The sequence below is a fragment of the Calliopsis andreniformis genome, chromosome 9, assembly GCF_051401765.1.
Source record: "Calliopsis andreniformis isolate RMS-2024a chromosome 9, iyCalAndr_principal, whole genome shotgun sequence".
Taxonomy (NCBI): Eukaryota; Metazoa; Arthropoda; class Insecta; order Hymenoptera; family Andrenidae; genus Calliopsis; species Calliopsis andreniformis.
Genome location: NC_135070.1, coordinates 18,982,156 through 19,003,727, shown reverse-complemented (window position 1 = coordinate 19,003,727; position 21,572 = coordinate 18,982,156). Strand labels below are relative to the sequence as shown.

Genomic DNA, 21,572 nt, shown 5'->3' with positions numbered 1-21,572 from the left:
AGGCGCGAGAATATCAAAGAGCGCGGATATCACTACGCCGCACGTTGTGTGGAAGGAAGCAGAGGCCGAGCACTGGCAGGAAGTTGGTAGAAGGGGGGGTAGGTCGTCGAGCCAGTTGATTCGGTGGTGGCTACATGTGGTCGTCCGCCGGTTGCGACCAGGAGATATTTCTACGAGGGGACAAAAAGTTACAGTATTTTGCTTTAAAAGAAGCCGAAATCATGCAGATGGACCCAACGACGGTGCAACTGATCCAGGTCCTCGAGAGGACCGTCTCGTCAGGTGAGTCTCGTTTGATTAATCCGAACTCTCGGCCTTTGGCGACATCATGAAATCGAGCCTGACTGTTCTCGCTCGTGCTTCGTTCCCCTTGACCTTGCTCTCGGCCCCGATTCCTCGGAATGCTTTTCTGTCGATGCTTCGCGAGAAATTTCTACCCGTTTTCGTCGACTACGCCTGCGAAAGTGAAGTCTCGCCGCGTGAGCGTCCCTTTTGTACTCCGTTCCGGTGTATTCGTATAGCGTTCGGTATCGACGTTGAATTTATGCCCCCGCCGATCTGCTTCGAATTTCTCGTTATCAGTTAGTCGGTATTTCGTCGGAATCTCCCGCTTTGGCGATAATACGGTGCATTGTGGTCTGCTTGGCTGTTGCTAAGGGCTTTGTTCACGACCGAAAAAGTATTGTCCCATGTGACGGTTATTCGTATTGCACGTCCCCGTTGTCGGTTGGCACGGCGAGTACGAGTGCATCGTGTCTCTCTAACCTCTATTTTTGCCATGGACTTTCGCGGCGTGACATTTGCGAATTGATCGCACCAAAATTAATTATGGTTCGTGATCATTTGCATTTGCAGACAAAAATGAGTTGGAGGCAGCTCAGAATTTTCTGGAGCAAGCAGCACAAACTAATCTTGTAAGTTTGTTTAATTTTCTTCTCAGATGTTCTGAGATTGTTAAGACTGGGGAGAGATGATTTTTTGAATTTTATGTATTTTAGCATGAGTTCTTGCAACGACTCAGCGGCGTGCTGGTTACTGCCGCTGCTAGTCCTGTTGCCCGTATGGCAGCAGGTCTTCAGCTCAAGAATCAACTTACGTCCAAAGATCCCCAGTTAAAGTTCCAATATCAGCAACGCTGGCTTGAGATTCCTGTAGAGATCAGGGAGTTTATCAAGAAAAATGTAAGGGAATTTGGTTTGTTTGTGCATGGAACTTCAGTAATTACAGAAATATAATTTTTCTTCGTTAATAGATTTTAGGAGCACTTGGTACCGAGAACAATAGGCCAAGTTCGGCAGCACAATGTGTTGCATATGTTGCAGTTGCCGAATTGCCTGTTGGCCAGTGGTGCGATATTATCCAGCTACTAGTCAACAATGTTGCAAATCCGAACAGCACAGAAATGATGAAGGAGGCAACATTAGAAACCATTGGTTACATTTGCCAAGAAATAGAAAGCGATGTTCTGGTACCACAGTCTAATCAAATTCTCACAGCAATTATTCACGGCATGAAGGGATCTAGTACCTCGAATCATGTACGTCTTGCAGCTACCAGTGCTCTCTTTAACTCATTAGAGTTTACCAAAGGAAATTTTGAGATAGAGGTTAGTGTCATTTAAGAAGTTATGATATTTCTCTATCCAGAACAGAAATTAATTTATATTTTTATATTTCCAGTCCGAAAGGAATTTCATTATGGAAGTGGTCTGTGAGGCAACACAATCTCCCAACACGCAAGTCAAAGTAGCTGCTTTACAGTGTCTTGTAAAAATTATGTCCTTATATTATCAGTACATGGAACCATACATGGCCCCAGCACTCTTTCCTATTACCTTGGAGGCCATGAAATCTGACATCGATGAAGTTGCACTGCAAGGAATTGAGTTCTGGTCAAATGTGTCGGATGAAGAAGTAGATTTATCAATGGAAGAGGGAGAAGCTTCAGACGTAGGCCGACCGCCGGTAAAAGTATCAAGGCATTACGCGAAGGGTGCCTTGCAATACCTGGTACCTGTTTTGATGAAGAAGCTCACCAAGCAAGAGGAATTCGATGATGAGGACGATTGGAATCCATCAAAAGCAGCTGGCGTGTGTTTAATGTTACTATCTACTTGTTGTGAGGAAGCTATTGTCCCATTTGTTCTTCCATTCGTCAAGGACAATATCAAGAGCCCAGACTGGAGGTATCGAGACGCTGCTTTGATGGCTTTCGGCTCAATTCTTGGTGGTTTGGAACCTGCCACTGTCAAACCACTGGTTGAGCAAGCAATGCCAACGCTTATTGAACTAATGTACGACAGCAGCGTTGCTGTGAGGGATACGGCTGCGTGGACATTTGGTAGAATCTGTGAGCTCATACCAGAAGCAGCAATTAACGAGACCTTCTTGAAACCTCTGTTAGAAGCTTTGATAAATGGTCTGAAAGCAGAGCCTCGTGTAGCAGCGAACGTTTGCTGGGCATTTACAGGTCTCGCAGAAGCAAGTTACGAATCCGCAGAAACTCAGGACGGACAACAGCCAGAAACTTACTGTATGTCTCAGTACTTTGACTTTATCATTGAAAGATTGTTGGAAACAACGGATCGTCCAGATGGAGCACAAGCTAACCTAAGATCGGCCGCATATGAAGCTCTGATGGAGATGGTGAAGAATTCTCCACGTGATTGTTACGTGACCGTACAGAAGACGACGATGGTGATCCTGGAAAGGTTGCAGCAGGTCCTGCAAATGGAGACACATATCCAAACACACTCGGATCGTACCCAATACAACGATCTACAGTCGTTGCTGTGCGCCACCTTGCAATCCGTGTTACGGAAAGTCACCCCAGAGGACGCCCCGCAGATATCTGACGTGATCATGACAGCACTGCTGTCCATGTTCAACTCAAACTCTTGCAAAGCAGAAGGTGTCCAAGAAGACGCTCTTATGGCAGTCTCTACCTTAGTCGAAGTCTTGGGAGAGGGTTTCCTCAAGTACATGGACGCGTTCAAACCGTACCTCTGCCTTGGTTTGAAGAATCACGCAGAGTATCAAGTGTGCTGTGCCACTGTCGGCCTCACAGGTGACATCTGCCGCGCACTTAAGAGCAAAATGCTGCCCTATTGCGATGAGATTATGACGCTGTTGCTCGAGAACCTTGGCAACAACACAGTCCATCGTTCTGTGAAGCCTCAGATCTTCTCCGTCTTCGGCGACATTGCGTTAAGTATCGGGCCTGAATTCAAGAAATACCTGGACGTTGTCCTCCGGACGTTGGCGCAAGCATCTCAGGCAGAGGTTGACAGAAACGACTATGACATGATCGACTATTTGAACGAGCTGCGCGAGGGTGTTCTCGAGGCTTACACAGGCATAGTGCAGGGGCTGCGCGGTGACAACTCGAATCCTTGCCCAGACGCCGCAGTTTCCCTCGTAGAGCCACACGTGCCCTTCATTATCCAGTTCATCACGACAATAGCTCAAGATCCAGAACATTCGGATGGCAACGTGTCTGCTTCGGTGGGTCTGCTGGGCGACTTGGTCACCGTTTTTGGTGCGAAACTGTTGCCAATTGTGGAGACTGAACCACTCACCGATTTGGTGAGCAAGGGTAGACGATCGCGCTCCCAGAAGACCAGAACTCTGGCCAGCTGGGCAGCCAAAGAGATTCGAAAGCTCAAGACTGCTACAAACGCAGCGTCCAGTTGGTGAGTAACTTTTTCCATCGATTTCACTCTTTTTTTTCTTATTTTAATTTTATTATATTAAAACCATTTCCGTGTGAACGATGTGTGGTGCGTGCACCCCAGCCAGTTTTTATCCGTATCTATTCATTCATTAATCACCCCATTCATCCATTTCTACTATGCCCTATTCCATCTTACGGTATTATTACTCCATTGATGCGATCCAGCTCTCAATGGAACAAGATTATTCTGACAGACACGTTATGGAGAATAAGGGCACTAAGGGTTGAGAGGTAGTTACGATATTAGGCGCACTACAGCGTCATGTTTGTAGAAGATCGGAGAAGGACGATTTCTTAAATAAATCCAAGTCGAAAGTATACAAAAAAGTTTCTTTGGTCAGAGTTATGTCTTCGAAAAAATTGATTTATCAGTGTTCATTGAAGAGTACATTTCGTGGTGAGATAATATAATCGTTATCATGTTTACGTAACGTCTTTGACTTCATTGGCAAGGTTAAAGAACACGTGGCAAATAGTGAAATTAAGTTTGAAATTATTGAAAGTATATTTCCACTATGAGTATAACAAATTTAATATTTAAATTTTCGATTTGCCTAAAAACAAAGCTTTGGTCGGTACAATATCTTATTCCTCGCTTTCGACTCACTTCAGTGAAAGAAGTCGCTCCTTTTCTGATCGCCCTACGAATTTGCCCCCACACCGTACAGTAGTCAATCTCGTACGTTGCCGTATATTATCGTTACTTCTCTGTTCTTTCTTTCGGTGCGCGCGTAGGTACGTGCACACGATAAAGAACCAAACCCTACCTAAAACAGAAAAAAATTATAAAACAAAAAAAAACAGTATCTTAATCAGCGGTGAGCGACGGTTATTGATATTTGGCTCGCTTTTGTTGTTTACAGATCACCCCACGGTTGTACTGTCGTGCAATTTGATTTGACTAGAAAGCTATCAAACACAATACAAAGACAACAAGATTGGATGGTGCGGATGCGAGTTGATGGATGTGCGTGAGCGTTCCGAAGCGATGACGATGATGGGGTGAGATGAGTCTGCACGTGTCCCTGTCTGGCGACGGTATGTTCGAGATATACCGACGTCCGAGCGCAGCCCCAAATATCTCTCTATGCATATAAAATACGGTCGAGAGAAAAAAAATAAGATATTTACCTGTCTGCCTGCCCGGATGCCAAGACCACGGATGATGAGGAGTGCAAGTGGATGTTGCCGATGAATGAGCGCCAGGGCCGAAGCCTGCTGAGATGATGATAATGATAATGATGTTCCGATGATGCAAGTATGCCTGATAACGAGCCTGGGGCTTCTATCCGCGTGACTGAGAAGTTGCACCTGAGCTAAGGACGACTTCGATGGACGGTGATCGTGGCCAGTGAGAGAGGGAGAGAAAGGGAGAGAGAGAAAGGGCGAATTGAACGGAAGAAGACGCGAGAGAATGCGACAGGGAGACCAAGAGAGACTGTTACTGTAGCTGAACGGGAGAGAATGTTTCCTTTTTTTTATGTATGTAAGCGTGAGAGGGAGAGAAAGTTGTTGAAATAAAATTGTTGTCACCAATGAAAGAACGAGAGCTTGAGAGAGAAAGTGATCATAACACCCTCGTTGGAAAGCTCTAGGGTCAGTCTAGAGCTCGTCAGCGAAGCGTGCCCGATATTTCAAGATTTCTCGCTGAACGATCGCGTTGCTCTTCAACGAAGTCGAAACGCGCCATAGATCCTGAACGATCGTTGGTGCGATTCGACCGAGCACTAGAAACGATCGTTTGAAGCCGACGCGCTCGAGTGAGCACCGAGAGGGAGGGAGGGAGAGAAAGAGCGTGTGAAAGATCGGGAAGATTTTTTTTGGGAGACTGGTGACCCATGGTCCGATCGTGCTGCGCGAGAATCTAATATGATCAGTTGTAGTATGATGACGTGTATGTTACTTTTCCCCCCGTATGTGAATGTCCGTTGCTGTTGATTCATTAAAATTAATATTTTGCTGGCATAAGTTATTGAGTTGTACCGAAGACCTCGTCCGGCCTGAACGTTCGCGAATTGAAAATTGCGAGAAACGAGATCGAGTAACTCCAGCCCCAACTAACACCTTCGAGAACGATTTCACGCGATTATGGTATTATAAAAAAATAAGTCGTCAACGAAACAGAATATCGTACGAGAGCTTCTCGCACTGCCAATAATTGGTCGCCTCGTTGCTTCGTCCAAGCACTTTCTCGACGTTAGTCTTTACCTTTCCTTATTCGTGGATATCGAGATTGTGTCTGGCTCGCGAAAAAGTTGAAGTCGTTTTCTTGGCTTTGTATGGTACAGGGCATTTGTCGAAGATCAGGTGAATCGTTTCTCGCTGTTCGTACGTTATTCCAGTGTCGTTTGACTACTGTGATCGCGTTGAATCGGCTGGCCCCATTGAACGAAGAAGGTAATTGACATAGCCCAGCTGTCGTATCGGAGGAAAACGGTTCGATACGAAGTCAAAAGCAAATTGAACTCTCCGCGCTGCCGGACATTGGATTCTGGGATATTTCAAATGCCTGGTCACGCAAGGGTCGCGGAGTTTGGAATACTTTTGCTTTCCTGTTGCACGAGAATCCCGTCGAATCCTGAAGACGATCGCGGAGGGGAGTTGAGGTCGTTTCGGTGTCGTTCGACGAGGCAAAATTTTTCTTTTCTCCTTTTCGCAGATTCATGGCCTTTGCTCGAGGTTCACGCCAATGGTATTTAGCAAGATTTTACGCGAAAGATTAAAATGGACGCTCGGTCGCTCTAATAATATAATGCGAAGTTACGTCACGTGGCCGAAACGTGGCTGTGGTAGTGCCATGCATTCCAAATACTTTTGCCAGCGGAAGCGCACTGATGACTGGTCTTTTCGTAATTTTCGACTGTGTTTCGGTTGCGATTTCGTTCTCTTCTATGTTCGGCGAGAACGCTTCGTTTGCGCGAACCATTGGATAACAGAATCGCCTGACAATCGCCGCGAGATTCAGATTCAATCTCGAAGGGAACCGCTTGAAAACAGGGCGAACGTGTTTCGATGAAATAAAACCAGGAAAACCATAAGAATGAAGAACACATATGCATTGGCGCGACAACGAAAGACAACACGAATGGAACAAAAATATGAGGGAATTGATGGGGTGTTTTTTATTCGATTGATTATCTTTTTTACGATTTTACATATCGAGGAAAGGCGGAAGAAGCGTCTGCTCCACGTCTGATTATAAATAAATATATATACATATATAATTTTTTTACCGTTGCGATCGATATTGCCAAACTTAGCGTGTAAGGGGTTGAAAACGAAGATCGATCTATAGTCTATTAACCAGACGAGCAACTAAGGGAGGGTGGGTGGGGTGAGGGAGAATCGCATAGACTTGGAGCCTAAACTTTGATCTCTTTGCGCGTATGCTTTCTTTTCGCTGGGAGGATCCTTTCGAAATTCCGCCTGACGAAACACGGTGTCTTCCATTCACCGAAACCTCTTCGAGCGCAGCTTCGTCTTTTAACGATATTAAATACCGATCTGTCAAGATGTCGGTTCCAGATCCATACGAAACGAAAGAGTGATAGAAGAAAAGAAATGCCGAGGCGCAAAGTATCCTTTTTCTTTTACATTCCACATAGCAAGTGAGTAATGGGAAGCGAGAAAGTATGAGCGAGAGTGTGCTATAAAGGGGAGCGAACGAAGTAGAGAGAGAGTAAGAGTGATGTACGAGGGTGAGAAAGAGAGGAACCACGACGGAGAGGACAGCGGCGCGCGAATTTTCGCGTCTCGCTAAAGAACTCGATCGCTCGCCTGTGCATCCGATTCGCAAGATCAATCGAGAGTTGACCGTTCTTTTCTCGAGTTATCCCCGAGGAAATATTGCGAGTCACGTTATCAGGTCCGCCGACGGGGAAACGGAGAGCCTAGAAGCGAAAACGACCAGAAGGGAAAGGAAAGCACGCGTGAAGGCGGGAATCGGTCGTGGAGAGGGGAAAACGGAGAACACCGCGAGGGTAGGGGGTGGTCCCAAGGGGGTTGGAAAACGTGAAAAGGAAGGTGGGAAATGGAACGCCGGCCGTACCGTGGAACGAAGTGAAGACGAGAAGAATACAGACAAATTATATTAATATACGCGACTGTGATCTTTGGAGAGACTCTCGTGTGCGAGGGGTCGATGTTCTAGCCTGAAGGGAGTCGCGGCTCTGCTCATCCCTGCAACCCCTTTCATTTTTTTCCTTTTTCCCCGCCAACTCGATCGCTCCCGCGATCCCTCGAGCGCTATCACTGAAGATTCTCTCCCTCAATGAGCAACGCTTCGATTGTTTCGTTTTTCGCCTGATTTTCTGACATGAAGGACGAAGTCACGCCGCTAGCCTAACACACGCGCATTCGTGCACGACGCTTGGCGTTATCACGGGGGATGGGATCGCGGGAGAGGATCGGGAAACAGAGCCGCGCTCCTCGAACGAAACTCATACACGATGATATCGTATCGAACTATTAGTTGTTAGCCTTTTCATCGTCGAAAACTCCTAGAGTGCGTGCGATGCTTCGATAAAAGGGGAACGTACGTGAGAGCGTATTAGGTATATAAGAATAATTAAAAGGCGTGTGCATTACGCTGTATCAGTGATGATGTGCGCTGTGAAGAAGTAAAAACGCGATTTACTGGTGGTGTGTTCTTGTAGATTGCGAGAGAGTGTAGAGTGACTTACAGAGAGAAAGAGAGAAAAAGCCGAGTGAGAGAGATTTAGAAGAGAACGAGAGAATCATTGGTGAAGGGATGATGAGAGAGAGTTGGCTCGTGATTCGTCGTGAATCGCGGCGTCACGTTCGGGATGGGACGTAATCGTCGATTTGTAAAGAAGATGAAGAAGAACAAGAAACATACAAAAAATATGCAAGAAACAAAGAACGGAAATACATAGGGAGAAAAATGAAAATGAAAGTTATATAAATTTTGTATCGTGGACGCGGTAAAGGTCGGAGAACTGTCCGCAACAGGGAATCATTTAATCTGTGTGGAGGTCACTGAAATCCTTAATAAGCAAACTTATAGAGACAAAAAAGGAAGTTCCATGGATAAATTATATGAACCGCTAAAATAGAATATATATGTATGTATATGTATATGTATATAAAGGGGGAAAGAGTCCACGCAGATCACGGGAGAATTATTTTTCGAACGGTTTCAGCGATACTGCCGGATTGCACAAGTTCTCCGTTCTTCGTTCATTGAACCGCGGGCGTCGTTGTACGTACGAGACAATATTTTCGATAATATTTTTTAAACGACCCAGTCGCGAAACACGAGGCCAACGCGCGCGCGTACAAGCTGTTGTTGTTCCAAAGCGTAAGAAATCCGTGCACGGTAATGGTAGGGGTGACGAAGATCGATGGCCGTGTGTGCTGTGTGTGCCTGTGTGTATCACGGTGATCCGTATCTTCGATATTTTTTTTGTCCGCTCGATCATCGACCATTGCCGTGCATACCGTGTGATCTAAACCTAGATGAATAAAAGGAGAAGCAAACAAATTAAAAGCAAACAAACAAAAAATTATGCTAAAAAAAATCACAAAAAAAAGAGAGTCGAGAAAGAAAGGTGATGCTGAAGAGGAAGAGGAGAAAACACAAGTGAGCGCGTGAGAAGATTGAATTTTCAAATGTGGCGATGCGAGAGAATGCTGTCGAATGCTGCCGATCGACGATCGGACCAACAATTATACAATTTACGCATATGTGAAGAATTCGGGCGATAAACGTGGGTTGAAGCAAAAATGATGAAACGTGAACGAAATAAACGACAGTGTTGGATGGATTCCTGTTTTAGCCTGCAGTGTAATTCTGCTCACCCTCTCCAATTTCTTCCCAGCGCTCGATTTCCGCGTCGATCATCGATCCCTTTCTCGAAATCAAAATCGGCAATACTGCTAAACGCACCAAGGCCTATTCTCGCGACGGTTCAGTAATACAAATTTTCTCAAACCATTGCGACGTCGAATTGTCGCTCGATCGCTAAGATGCCTCTCGATGCACTCGACAAATCGGTATCGAGATCGCGAGGACTGCATATTACTTCCGTGGACGGAAACGGAAGGAGCCGCCGATTCAGTTACTAACGCGACAGTCAAAGGGTGGGTGGGGGGCGATGCTCAAAGTAAAGGGAGGGGTAAAAGCGACGAAGAAGCTTTATTTTGCTATCTCGAAGATTTTACAGAATGTATTTAAATTTCCTACGGTAGAATAATAGGAGAGGGTGCGGCACAGCCAGGGTAGCGCGAGATACGATTACGTGTTCGGTTCTTTTTTTCGGTTTGTGTCAGTCGTGTGGTCGTCTGCGAAGCCTGTGTTCCTTTGTGAAAGATTTCCAAATGACAACGACTATGTGACTTCGGCTACATCGCTTATCTGAATGGCGGAGCGATCGTGGAATGATTGGGAGATGATTCCTTGAGAAGTGTGTACAAACGTATGATCGGTCACATTAATGAATCGACGGGATTTTATTGGCGCAAAAAGGAGATAGGAATCGTCGAACCGCGAAACGTCGCTAAAATTCAAAGGTCGCGCCAAGTAAATCAGCCCAACACGCTCTGTTTTTCGTTTCATTAGTACAGAGTTGAAAATTCAAATTAATATCGTATCTCATCGGGCTTATCGAGAAATTTCGCGGATGTCAGTCGTTTCGCGTAAACATTAATGTGACCGACTGTGTGTGCAAGAAGAAACGATTAAAGTACGAATCGCCAAGCGACAGTGCCATACGAGTAATCGAATCATTTCGACTACTACATCGCAACTTCAATTCGTCGTCTTGACAACAACAAAAAAATGAAAAAGAAAAGAGAAACAAAAATAAAAAAAGAAACACGAATGCGTTTTACGTCTCGTTGAAAAATCTTGTATGATCGAGAAGAAAGCGAGAATTCCACGAACTTCTGGTTTCTGTTTTCTCTCTCGAGAACGAATGACAAAAATTGCCCATAAATAAATTCGATTCGAATCTGTACACACGCAGTGATGCCATATTATTACCAGTCGTCGCTCTTGCGTACCTTCTAGTCTTTTGAACAATTTTCCACCTTGACCTCGCCGTTTTCAGCCTGCCAAGGTATCCGCGATCGCGACAAGAACGAGGAGAATTTATTGTCTCGTCGCAACCGAAACTGCACGACCCGTGAACAATCACCCGTATATCTTCGCCTCTTTAACCTCATCGATTGGATTATTCCAGATTAAAACGAAGCCGTACACCTTCGTACCAAGAACTCTCGTGATCTTCAATATCATATAAAAACACAATTAGCATTAACATCATCATTCTATTTTCAATATTTCGACTATAAGTTAACGAAAATTGTAAGGTATAAGAAAGTTGAGTCTACTGGAGCCACAGAAGATTCCTAAAATTGTATCGAAATAAGCGTTACGTAACCCTGAAATAAAGATCATGGGGGATTGCAAACTATTGGCAAAATAGGGGATGAAAATATCGTCCGATTGATATCTCGTTGACGCAGAAAGTCACGCGTTGAGATCGAAGAATGAATCGCGGCCGCCACGCACAGCATGTGTCAGCAGTGTTCCTAATCTCCTCTAAGTACCCTTAACCCAATTGAATTAGAAGGGCACACCCCGTGGCACGCGCCACTCGCTCAACTCATATCACCCGCATTTCCTCTCTTTCCGCGCGTGAAACGCGGCGCTAACGCACGTGCAAGTTCCTTTTCCGAGGACTAAAAGTCGTGAACCGAAGTCAACTTTCTGAAATCGGTAAAATCGGTGAAATCTGAGAACGATATCGTTGCTATCGCTGACTAAACTACGAAGCAACACGAATCGCTTAATGTTCGCGACAGTTATAGCTTTGTTCATTAAAAACATAGTGATACGCCCCTGATTTCGTTCAGAAAAGTCTTCTGCATAATTCTAGACTTTTTGTTCCATTTTATTTTTTGAGAGAATGCGGTAACAAGTGTCTTAAGAAAGGAATAATAATCGAAGTCGGTGAATGTCGTGCAGTGACGCAATTCATTTTTAATTCATCAAATCCTTTTGGGTTCGTGTCTTACCAGAACTTACTGAATCTACTGCGAGAGCTGGCACACTATCCTAAGTACTTTACCCGGTCCGAAGCTGCCACTCGCTCGACCCTGGTCGTTTCGCGATCGCGAGGGTGGAGAAAAGTCACGGCAGGATGGAACGAATGGCACATCGGTCGAACCGTCTTCGGAAGGTAGCTAATACACGTCACGTAACGCTTTTCTAAGGTATCGGCGACGTTTCGGTAGTCGTGGCCGAGGTTCACGAAAATGGAGCACTTGGATGACTATCAGGCTTCTGAGGCTACTAGCGGTAAAGCGAATGGAACGGCCGACGATGAAGTAAGTTTTCTATGCAATCAACTTTTTTAGTAAGAAAAGTACCCCGATTCTGGTAGTCTGATTTTAATGGAACTTTGGGCAAATGTAACGCAAGAGGTTTTTTCGGTAACTTATGAAGGGGTGAAATCATCTCTTAAAACACTAATTTTTTAGACTCATCTGTGCATCATTTATTCAAAAAATTATGTTCTTACATGTCCTCTAAGTTACATTAACATTCAAAAAGTTAGTAATGCTGTGACTGATTTTTCTTAAGAAACATTGACATGGAAATTTAGACTAATCCTGTTTTTATGAAACTGTATTTTCGAGTTGCGCAACTGCTTATTGAACCAATTTGTCATTTTTATCGAAGATAATTATTACATTTGATTGCATTTTATTTTTTTGTGCAATCGGGATTCTGTTGTCTTTGTAAGATTGGTTGATCGTTATGATTAAGAGGTAGGAGTTTGGTATCGTAGGATGGTTTCGATCTCGATGATTTGCTGCCTATCGTCGGCGAGTTCGGTCGTTACCAGAAGCAACTTCTCTGGCTTGTTTGCTTGCCTGCATGTCTCCCGTGTGGGTTTTGCGCCTTCAATCAGCTCTTTATGGCCGACACGCCGCCCCACTGGTGCAAAGTCCCCGGGTTGGAGAATCTGGATGTCTCCCGTAGAAGGAGACTCGGGATACCGACCAGTCAGGTGCAATTGTCGTTTTAGGTGCAAGGAATCGATGCTACCTAATTATTGCTGTATCCGTAATCTCGTTCGTCAGCTTTTTCGTGTCGAAGATCAGTAGTATAGTTGAACAGTTGATGAAAGAATTCAAGGCTAATCAAGTTAAATCCTTCTACTGCCTTTCTTGCGCTTGTTAGGTGCTACAGTCGGAGAAAAATCAATTGGTTGTTGAAAGTCACTACCTTGCTAAGTTAGTTTGTAATTAACATGCTGATTACTATAGTAGATTGGGGAAAATAACCCATGGGATAGTAAGTACCTTTTCAGAGATGAGTATAAATAATCCTTTGAGCTACTTTTTAGGCTGGGTATTAATTCATATTTATTCATCATATTATTGTAGGAATAGTGTTGTAGTGAATCCTTGAAGAGAATAAGGTGAAGAAATAGTTAGCTGATTTTATTCTAATTACTACCTTGTGTTTCTTGTGTTCTAGAGAATATTCTCTAGGTTGAAAAAACAAGAAAAAAGCCTTCTATCGTATTTACTTAGTTACATCATCCCCCGTTCATAGAGTACAGTCCCTTTCCCCTAAGCATATACCATTTATTGCGTCCTTGTAACCATCATTTTCGTAATTAGGACGACAATGAAACGTACAGTCAATGCACACGATACGATATCGATTGGACCAAGGAGAACATCTCTGTCGTGACAACAGCTTCGATTATGCCGAATACATCATGGCCTGTTATCCCTTGTGACCACGGTTGGGAATACGAGACCTCGGAAATAACGTCCTCCATCGTTATAGACGTACATTTACTTTCCTTTAATTATTCTACATGACTATAGGCATTTAATCTCGAAAGTGAACCCACTATTAAAACGTTTCAGTTTAATCTAGTCTGCGATAAAGCGATTTATCCGACGATTGGATTGGTTGCCCTCAACACTGGAGGTCCTATAGGGGTATACCTTTTCGGCACCCTAAATGACAGGTAAAGAATATAGCCATTCACCTTTAAAATATGTTCTGCAACTTTTTATCTTATACTTCTTTGGGTCGTGCAGAATTGGTAGGAGGTTATCATTTTTCACCTGTCTGGCGACGCTGATCACAGGTGGATTTCTGACGTTCATGTCGAATAGCTTTTGGACCTGGGCTGCAACACGGATGGTCGTTGGTTTGACCATACCAGCGATTTACCAGATACCATTTATCATATGTAAGAGCTCGATTTCAAATAAAACTCAATTTTTACTGAGAACATTATCTAATGTTTTTCTAACTTGCACGATAGCGCTGGAGCTGGTTGGACCCAATTATCGGTCATTCGTAACTGTAATGACGTGCAGCTTTTACACGATGGGTCTGTGTATGCTAGCAGGTGTGACCTACTTGATAAGAGATTGGAGGACGTTAGCAGTAACTACAAGTGGGCCTTTCCTTCTTTATTTCTTATACTGGTGGTGAGTATAGTTTTCTTATTCATGCATTTTCACGTCATCATAAAACGTCTAAGATCATTTCAGGTTCCTGCCAGAGTCGCCACGATGGCTGCTGGCAAAAGGTCGTTTAGGAGAGGCGAATGACATTCTGGAGAGGCTCGCCAAGATCAATGGGAAAGCGTTACCGACTTCCTTCACGCAAAAATTGCGGCAACGAATGATGATGTCACGGTCCAAAAGCGAGGAGGAACGTTTACGCAGCGGACCTGGTGTTCTCTCCCTCTTCAAGACGCCTAACATGCGCTTAAAAACGTGTTTGATTACGTTAAACTGGTAAATCAAAGTCCAAGTGGCTGATAAGGTCGACAAATCTTGCTTGAACCCCGTTTCACGATGAATAAGTAATTACATCTAATTGGATATCTTGGATCAGGGATTTCCTTAAACTGTTATTGATGTACGAAATCGTTGTACGATTTCACTGTTGTTTCCTCCCTTATCTGAATACTGGGAATCCAATTTGGAAGCTGCTTTGATCGAATCAAGGTTAATCCTTTATATAACTTCAGTAAATTAAAATGTTTACTGGAAATGATTCATAGAAACGGATTCGAATCTAATGATGAATAATTAAAGTGTCTAATCTAGAAGAAAAAAATTTAAAATAGAATAATATGAATCACTTTGACCTTCAAGCTATCAATCTAAAGTTTATAGAAGAAGGAGAAAGTATTGTTGAACTCTGACTTGTCCTTTAGGTTCGCCAATAACATGGTGTACGTTGGCTTATCATATTACGGGCCAGCACTAGGGAACGAGGAACACCTGAGCTTTTTCTTCTCATCCCTCGCAGAAATTCCGAGCTATATGGCTTGCTGGATCGTGATGGATCGATGGGGTCGTCGATGGCCTCTTTGCTTATGCATGGTTGTGGCTGGAGTCTCTTGCATCGCCACGGTTCTCCTGTCATCTGGTACTAATATTTATCTAATCAATTCAGGGCCTAGAAAATAAAAGCATTTTATCCGAAAGAAACATTAATTCAAGAGAAATACTTTCAGATGCTGTCGTGGCTACGTTGATACTTTTTCTTTTATCAAAATCCGCGATATCGGCCTCCTTTCTAATTATATATCCATTCGCTGGTGAACTTTACCCTACGCAACTGCGCGGCGTAGCGATTGGCTTTTCTGCGTACATCAGTGGTCTTGGACTTATTATCATTCCTTTTATTACTTATCTCGTAAGTGATCGTAAATAAGCTTATCGAGACACCGTATGATAACGGTAGACGCACCTTGACTATCAATCTCTTCCCTTTTTAGGGTAAGGAGAACTTAGTACTACCTTTGGTGATCCTCGGTGTAGTGTCTGTCATTGGAGGACTATCTGGATTACGTTTGCCAGAGACTCTACATCATCGATTGCCACAGACGGTAGAGGAGGGGGAACTGTTTGGAAAGGATTGGACCTGTGCAGATTGCTTCCGTTGCGTTCCAATCAAGTATGATCCGCCTATAGTGAAATCGTTCGAGTAAAACCTTAGCTTCTCCTTGATCTTGTCCTTCATTGATTCTTCCTTTCAGACCATCATCAGCCGCTGCTTCCTATGAAGACTTATCCGCTAGAGAGACAGTGGAGATGCACGAGGTACCCGAACCTCCGATCACTCCGATTCCTCAAAGGCTGCTAGAGGACCAACAGAGACCAAGCAATGCAAGCGTGCGTCGACTGGTTCGGCAGTCCAGCGTAATGGACACGCAACGGGACTCCGATGGCTCCATCAAGATGACTTACTGGTTCTAGACTTTCAATCGAGCTTCGTGTTTCAAATAAAATCGGGACAAATAAAGACGATCTGGTTTTTTAATTGGGGAATTCACCAAATGAGGCACTTTTAATAACAGCCTTAGGAAGAAGAGCGTCATTTATCAAATTCCTCGAATCACCTATTAATCTAGCTATTCTATTAATCTATAAAAAGAATTTCCACCTTTTCAACACCAAGATTTCGATTTCAAGCAATTAAACTTGAAACTATTCCAGTAGACTATCTTTATGACTGTATAGTGACGCAAATACTTGGTCAAAGTACACGACAGACACAGAAGGTGGGGATAAGTTCCCCCTTGAGCGAAACTCGTAAACTTCTGTATAGTAAACACGTTTCGGTGTATCAGTATCTCATTCTTTATCACTTCTAGATTAATAACACAAACACTTTGGTGTACATCTTGCAATTTATTCCCACAGTTGGTATACAAAACACGAGGCTTATGGGGGAGGGGAGGAAAATTAAGGAAGGTTAGCCACGGGACCGACGTGGAACGAAGAGGAATCGCCGTATCTCCAATCCAGTCTCCGCCCAACCTTCTCCTATCCCTTCGGGTTCAGAGTCGCGTGGTTCGGTTGTAGCAGCTGTAAGCAGGATGATCACTGTACAATTTCGATGCACAGCTAGTGCAGCCTCGTTCGATATTTTCTCAGCCTATTTACCTCTCCAGTAATCGCCGCTTTAGCTCGGGCGGATAGCTGACGCAGATGTAGTGCTCGGGCATGTCCTCAGGAACGGGCAGGTTCTCGTCCCCAGGATCGCATTTCCTTCTGTCGCTGGATCTACCCTCGCCAGGACCACTCGGACCGTGCAACGGTGACGACGCCGTGAGATCCCCATCCGTGTAGTCCATACTTCCGCTTCCGTCTAGCCTGTCGTCGTCGGCGGAACTGGAGGAAACGGAAGTTCATGTTTCAAGTAGACATTGATTGCGTCTTTTATGATGCATCATATTTGATTGATCAGTATGACAATGAAGTAAACGAAACGTACCTACGTGTTTTTGCTTTATCAATGCGCAGGAAATCTTTCTGTGAGATAAGTATCATAGGAATTTTATATGATAGCGTTCAATTCTCTTGGTTAGATTATGATTATTAGCTTCAGAAAAAATCAAGCTGGAGAATGTTTACTCGAAACACTCGAGGCAAAGAGATCAAAGTCGACGCGAAACGATTACGCAATCGCTTTCTCCGAGGCACGGTTTAATCATACAGTGTTCATAAATGTCAAGAGATATTGGATTAATTAAGAAAATGAGCTGAATCATCGAGCGAGGAGATTCTCTTTGAAAACAGATTAATCTTTAGGTGTATACCCTCGGATACACGCCCTATTTTTTAAGCTGCAATCTAGAATTATTACATTTTTGTTAGTAATATTTTTCTAATACAGTTAGAAAAGAAAGATTTGTATTGCATAGTATCTTTGAATTTCTCAGTGTCTCAATAGGCAGCAAAATTTAGCCAATAGTTACCAGTTAAAGAAAACTTGAACCAGACCTTCGGACCGATGTTGCAATTCTTTGAAATATTGAAGACGCATAATAGTTTCGCTCGATATTGTTATACTAGACACAACAATCGTGACAGCGTGATAATTCCCCCTATCAATGTATTCTAGCGAGCGGAACTCGAGATAAAAGCGTGTAAAGTGTTTAAACGAACTCGACGTACGTACTTGAACAGGACCCAAATTACGTAGTAGCATGCGTACACCGACGAGAACAGTACCACCAAAAAAATAGTCAGCAGGTACCAAGGTGTGTGCCTCTGTTGCCTCTTCGTGTCCTCCCAATATCTGTCACAGCTGAGATACCAGCATATCGCTCGATTCAGCTCCCCTAGTTAAAGAAGAAAAACATTAATATTGTGTGAAAATATTATGTTCTGATTATACAGTATTTACTCGCTACAAACTCGCTGCTAAGTGCAGCCAACAAGCTTATAGAGAATAAGAGGAAATGAGAAGAATTTATGTATCGGTGACGACAGAATGACTCCAAATTTTAAAGGAGATATCAACAAGTTTATAACGAGGAAATACTGTAATTACACACAAAGCAATTACCTTCAATTTCCTGGAAGTCTCGTACCGAGAGATTGGTCAAGAGTCCAGCGATGCAATCGCGAACGAGTATCTGTCGACGACATCGTGACGAATGTTACTATAGCCGTCAAAGCAGTAATAACATCTACGACTACATCTGTGTTACTTTATTCTACACTACGATACACTAGCAAGCCCTCAATCCTCGATCGAGCATTCTACAAAAACCACAACCATCGGACAACTGTGACGATGCGCAATGTCGGACCTGGCGACTGCGACTGGAGGCTGTACAGAATCAATATTGATTGATACAACGAACTATCCAATGACTCACGACACGGAAGCTAAGCAACCTTCCTTCCAATGCTACAAGGAACGAATCAGGGCAAATACTCCATGGACCAAAGCGTTTTACAAGAATCGATGCCTTTAAACAGTGGCTGGTACCTGCGCTTCGTGCAGTTAGACTCTGATCTGTACTCCGACTCGTCATTCGTGCTTCCTCCAGCCAGCTGCGAACTTATCCTCGCCACGAATGGCCAAATCTTTCAAAAGATCGCGCGAACGTTACTCGAATCGACGAGATCTATCGAGGGGTGAGAGATCGTCGAGGGTAGAAAGTGAGGTGAAAGTGAGAATGTTCTCAACTAACTTCACACTGCTGTTTCAGCTTCTGCAGCTCCTCTGGCTTGCAGTTGGACTTCAGCTTCCTGAGATGCAGCCCCTTGCGCCTCTGCTTCCTGTCCACGGCGGGTAGGGCCGCCTCCACGAGATTCTCCTCGTCGTCCTCCTCCTCTTCCTCCTCGTCGTCCTCCTCGCATGCGTTGCTCTTGTTGTCCGGTCCAGCGATCTCGACGTGGTACGCCGTGCCAGGCAACCGATGGTTCTCGAGCACCCCGCTGTCCTCGCGATGACAGTAACGCTGGATGTTAGTCATCACCGCGCTGGACTTCGTGCAGGACTTCTCCACGGAGTAGGTCCTGGAAAGGCCGCGGGACTCGCAGGGCATCACCGACGTGGACCTCTGCTCGGTGTTCTCCTTCCACACCTGGATGTCCGTGCTGTGGTGGCCTGCCTCGTCGTCCACCAGCGAGCTCTCGAAATCGCGGTTCCCCAGCACGTCGCACCTCATAATGTCGCAGTAGTCCGCGAGGCACACTGCGTCCTCCGCCTTGGTTCGTTTCAACATTTATTTTTAATGATATGCTGTGGTTCTTCACATAAGATTGTGAAATTTGGATAACTCATCGCTTAGTCTAAGGTGGACTGTTTATAGTGTGGGTCAAGATTATTATATTTGGTGGTTGGACGAGGAAATGCTTATCAGATTTTTCGAAGTACAGGATAATTGGTGATCAGCCAGCAATACGTGACAATGTATGTAAATTTTACTGTTGTCTATTTGCAGAAGCAGTTCGTTATGCGCATGGTCCATTTTTAATAATATCCAAAGACTTTCCTCATGGTAATTAATCGTGAATAAGTAACATGGAAATGCATATCGTAAAAATAACAATAACATGTGTTTCCTGTTTTCCCTTTTATTCATCCTATATTCGTAATTATTAGCGTGGGTTGACGGAATAATACGTGCATGAGTTTTGTTGAAACAACTGTAAAGAAATTGCAACTTGTTGACGTCATGCACGTGTCCCGTTTGCTGAGTCAAACTATTGCAATAAATACTCATTGCATAACCTTATGGAGTCAATACTTGAGCTACTTTTTGCAAGACTGTTTTCCTCGTGAAGTGTAACATTGCCTTTTAAGGTATTTTCTTCAATAACACTCCATTTTCCCCAAGGTCAACTCATCTATACATTCAGCTTGTTCTTTCCTCTCTTATTCTCATGGAAATCACTGGAAATGACCTACACCACGACTAATTACCATGTGAAAGGCAACGTGAGTGTCGTAATGTCAATCGAACAGTCTTTTATGTTTTTGGAATCATTAACCCGTGGAAATTACTCACACCGTTTACCCACAGAGTCCACTTTTACTGCTGTTGAGAAAAAATGTAATGAAGTTATAAAGGTAGCAACAGCCTAAAAATAGGCAGATGGCACGGGTTCGAAGAACCTGTCGTCCATGAATACTTTCCACATACTTCTCACAGACTGTCCCAAGAACTTACGCTCGTTAACACGAATGGGCACATTCGCCTGACGAGTCCTGTGATCAACAAGGAAAACATAGCAACCTGTATCGGGTAACCACTGTGCCCTTCTAAAACCCCACCATATTCCTTCCACCTCCAGCTCATGAATAACCCTCAGCGAATCGAGGCCACGTACTTACCGTGTTGACATTACTTTTATGTCTGTTATCGAAGTGGGCATCCAGGTGTTTCTCCGCGAAGAAAGATTTGCCGCAGAGGCCGCAGGTCCATTGTGAAGGTCTGTGCTGATGCTTCGCCCTCTGCTGGGGTCGGAAAATGTCTCGATTCTCGTGGAACGGGCACTCCAATGGCAGTTCCACCTGGTACTTCTTCAAGATAGGCATCCATCTCTGAAAACCACGACACAGCTCGAGAAACTGTCACTTGGACACGGTTGTTAACTCGATCGTTGAAGAAAAAGGTAAATAGGGGTTAGTTTCATTACCTTCTGAACTATCCTCCTCACCACGGATGCTCGATCGCGGGGGCATGATATTTTAAAGACGCTGGGTCCTGGCCAGGGGATTATGGACAACAGTAACACTATCAAAACCTACGGACGTAAAACACATGTTCACTGATACAGCTCCTTCCTTGGTTTCGTATTAAACTCGGAACGCTATTAATTCGCGGGCCGATTAAGGAAACAATAATACGAGAAACGGCTTGCTGTGGACTCTGTACCTCTGCGTTACAATCTATTGGCCTAGATTCGCGACACGTCTTTCGGCCGAGTCATCGATACAGTTTACTCACGATCTTCCGACGATCGCGGCTTGATACTCAACCACCACGACGTAAATGAGATACGAAATCCACGCACTCTGATCGTTTTAGTCATCTCTCTCCCTCTCTATCCCTGTCAACCCTCGTTCCGCCTCGCACAGGGCTGCTTCCTGATTAAATCGATCACGTTCGACGTCCGTCCGGATCTCGGGCCAAGGAAAAAATTGATCCGTAATGACGCAATCACGGTGACGTGACGAAAGATTGACCATTCCGTGTCTCGATGCGACCCCGTCGCTCTTAACGCCCGCTAATTACCTCGAAATGGAAGGGTTGGGCCTTCATTCATAGCCCAAATTCTCCTCGGGAGTGCGGTCCGTAGCAACGATGATCCTTTCGCGAGCCTCCGAACACCGAATTTCCTGACACGCGAATTGTGCTCCACGCGATTCACGGTCAACTGGAGACGCAACGGGGGTGCTTGCAGCGAGGGCCAGCTATAGGGGTGAACGTCGACATGGCGTCGTCACCAGTTACCCTCAGGGGTGAACCTTGTCGGGGCGCCGACTTTGAAGCTGCTCGATGAAAATTCAGGAAAAA

The 21,572-nt window shown here is 44.4% G+C and overlaps 3 protein-coding genes and 1 long non-coding RNA gene across 9 annotated transcripts; 2 read left to right on the top strand and 2 right to left on the bottom strand.

The window, feature by feature from the left end:
- The first annotated feature begins 13 nt into the window (after window positions 1-13).
- Fs(2)ket (Importin subunit beta Fs(2)Ket) lies at window positions 14-11,906 on the top strand. Of its 3 annotated transcripts, none has more exons than XM_076385464.1 (6): window positions 14-282; window positions 856-914; window positions 999-1,181; window positions 1,253-1,606; window positions 1,680-3,691; window positions 11,776-11,906. In XM_076385464.1, coding segments are annotated over exons 1-6 (2,757 nt in total). In that variant the 5' UTR covers window positions 14-134; the 3' UTR covers window positions 11,777-11,906. The 3 variants fall into 3 exon arrangements, with proteins under 3 accessions (XP_076241579.1, XP_076241578.1, XP_076241576.1); XM_076385463.1 differs by lacking the exon at window positions 11,776-11,906 and adding an exon at window positions 4,596-4,734; XM_076385461.1 differs by lacking the exon at window positions 11,776-11,906 and having other exon boundaries at window positions 1,680-3,695.
- LOC143183765 (uncharacterized) lies at window positions 4,381-11,881 on the bottom strand. Its single transcript, XR_013002662.1, has 3 exons — window positions 11,783-11,881; window positions 10,756-10,978; window positions 4,381-4,499 (listed from the first exon to the last, which is right to left on the bottom strand). It is a non-coding gene; the product is annotated as an uncharacterized LOC143183765 (long non-coding RNA).
- Cart (Carcinine transporter) lies at window positions 11,900-16,056 on the top strand. 2 transcript variants are annotated; one of them, XM_076385465.1, is made up of 11 exons: window positions 11,900-12,084; window positions 12,549-12,770; window positions 13,390-13,563; window positions 13,645-13,748; window positions 13,822-13,976; window positions 14,052-14,220; window positions 14,284-14,532; window positions 14,958-15,172; window positions 15,261-15,442; window positions 15,525-15,703; window positions 15,786-16,056. In XM_076385465.1, exons 1-11 carry the CDS (start codon window positions 12,013-12,015, stop codon window positions 16,003-16,005), a joined length of 1,941 nt encoding a protein of 646 aa, XP_076241580.1. In that variant the 5' UTR covers window positions 11,900-12,012; the 3' UTR covers window positions 16,006-16,056. The 2 variants fall into 2 exon arrangements, with proteins under 2 accessions (XP_076241580.1, XP_076241581.1); XM_076385466.1 differs by lacking the exon at window positions 12,549-12,770 and having other exon boundaries at window positions 11,902-12,084.
- Window positions 16,057-16,420: 364 nt separating this feature from the next.
- LOC143183763 (uncharacterized) lies at window positions 16,421-21,482 on the bottom strand. Of its 3 annotated transcripts, none has more exons than XM_076385468.1 (8): window positions 21,291-21,482; window positions 20,692-20,799; window positions 20,387-20,596; window positions 18,738-19,256; window positions 18,104-18,173; window positions 17,714-17,876; window positions 16,696-16,923; window positions 16,421-16,635 (listed from the first exon to the last, which is right to left on the bottom strand). In XM_076385468.1, the coding sequence occupies exons 1-8, from the start codon at window positions 21,315-21,317 to the stop codon at window positions 16,590-16,592; spliced, it is 1,371 nt and encodes a 456-aa protein (XP_076241583.1). In that variant the 5' UTR covers window positions 21,318-21,482; the 3' UTR covers window positions 16,421-16,589. The 3 variants fall into 3 exon arrangements, with proteins under 3 accessions (XP_076241583.1, XP_076241585.1, XP_076241584.1); XM_076385470.1 differs by having other exon boundaries at window positions 16,421-16,617; window positions 21,291-21,480; XM_076385469.1 differs by lacking the exon at window positions 21,291-21,482 and adding an exon at window positions 21,070-21,279.
- Window positions 21,483-21,572: the final 90 nt, after the last annotated feature.

What these genes read in the sequence shown, in the direction of transcription:
- Cart (XM_076385465.1), top strand. Translation starts at nt 12,013, where the DNA reads ATGGAGCACTTGGATGACTATCAGGCTTCTGAGGCTACTAGCGGTAAA. An exon ending in TTCCTTTTATTACTTATCTC is followed by an intron (nt 15,443 to 15,524) that starts GTAAGTGATCGT and finishes TTCCCTTTTTAG; the next exon opens with GGTAAGGAGAACTTAGTACT. An exon ending in TTCCGTTGCGTTCCAATCAA is followed by an intron (nt 15,704 to 15,785) that starts GTATGATCCGCC and finishes TCTTCCTTTCAG; the next exon opens with ACCATCATCAGCCGCTGCTT.
- LOC143183763 (XM_076385468.1), bottom strand. Translation starts at nt 21,317, where the DNA reads ATGAAGGCCCAACCCTTCCATTTCGAG. An exon ending in CCCAACCCTTCCATTTCGAG is followed by an intron (nt 20,800 to 21,290) that starts GTAATTAGCGGG and finishes TTACGTCCGTAG; the next exon opens with GTTTTGATAGTGTTACTGTT. An exon ending in AGCTGAAACAGCAGTGTGAA is followed by an intron (nt 18,174 to 18,737) that starts GTTAGTTGAGAA and finishes TGTCGTCGACAG; the next exon opens with ATACTCGTTCGCGATTGCAT.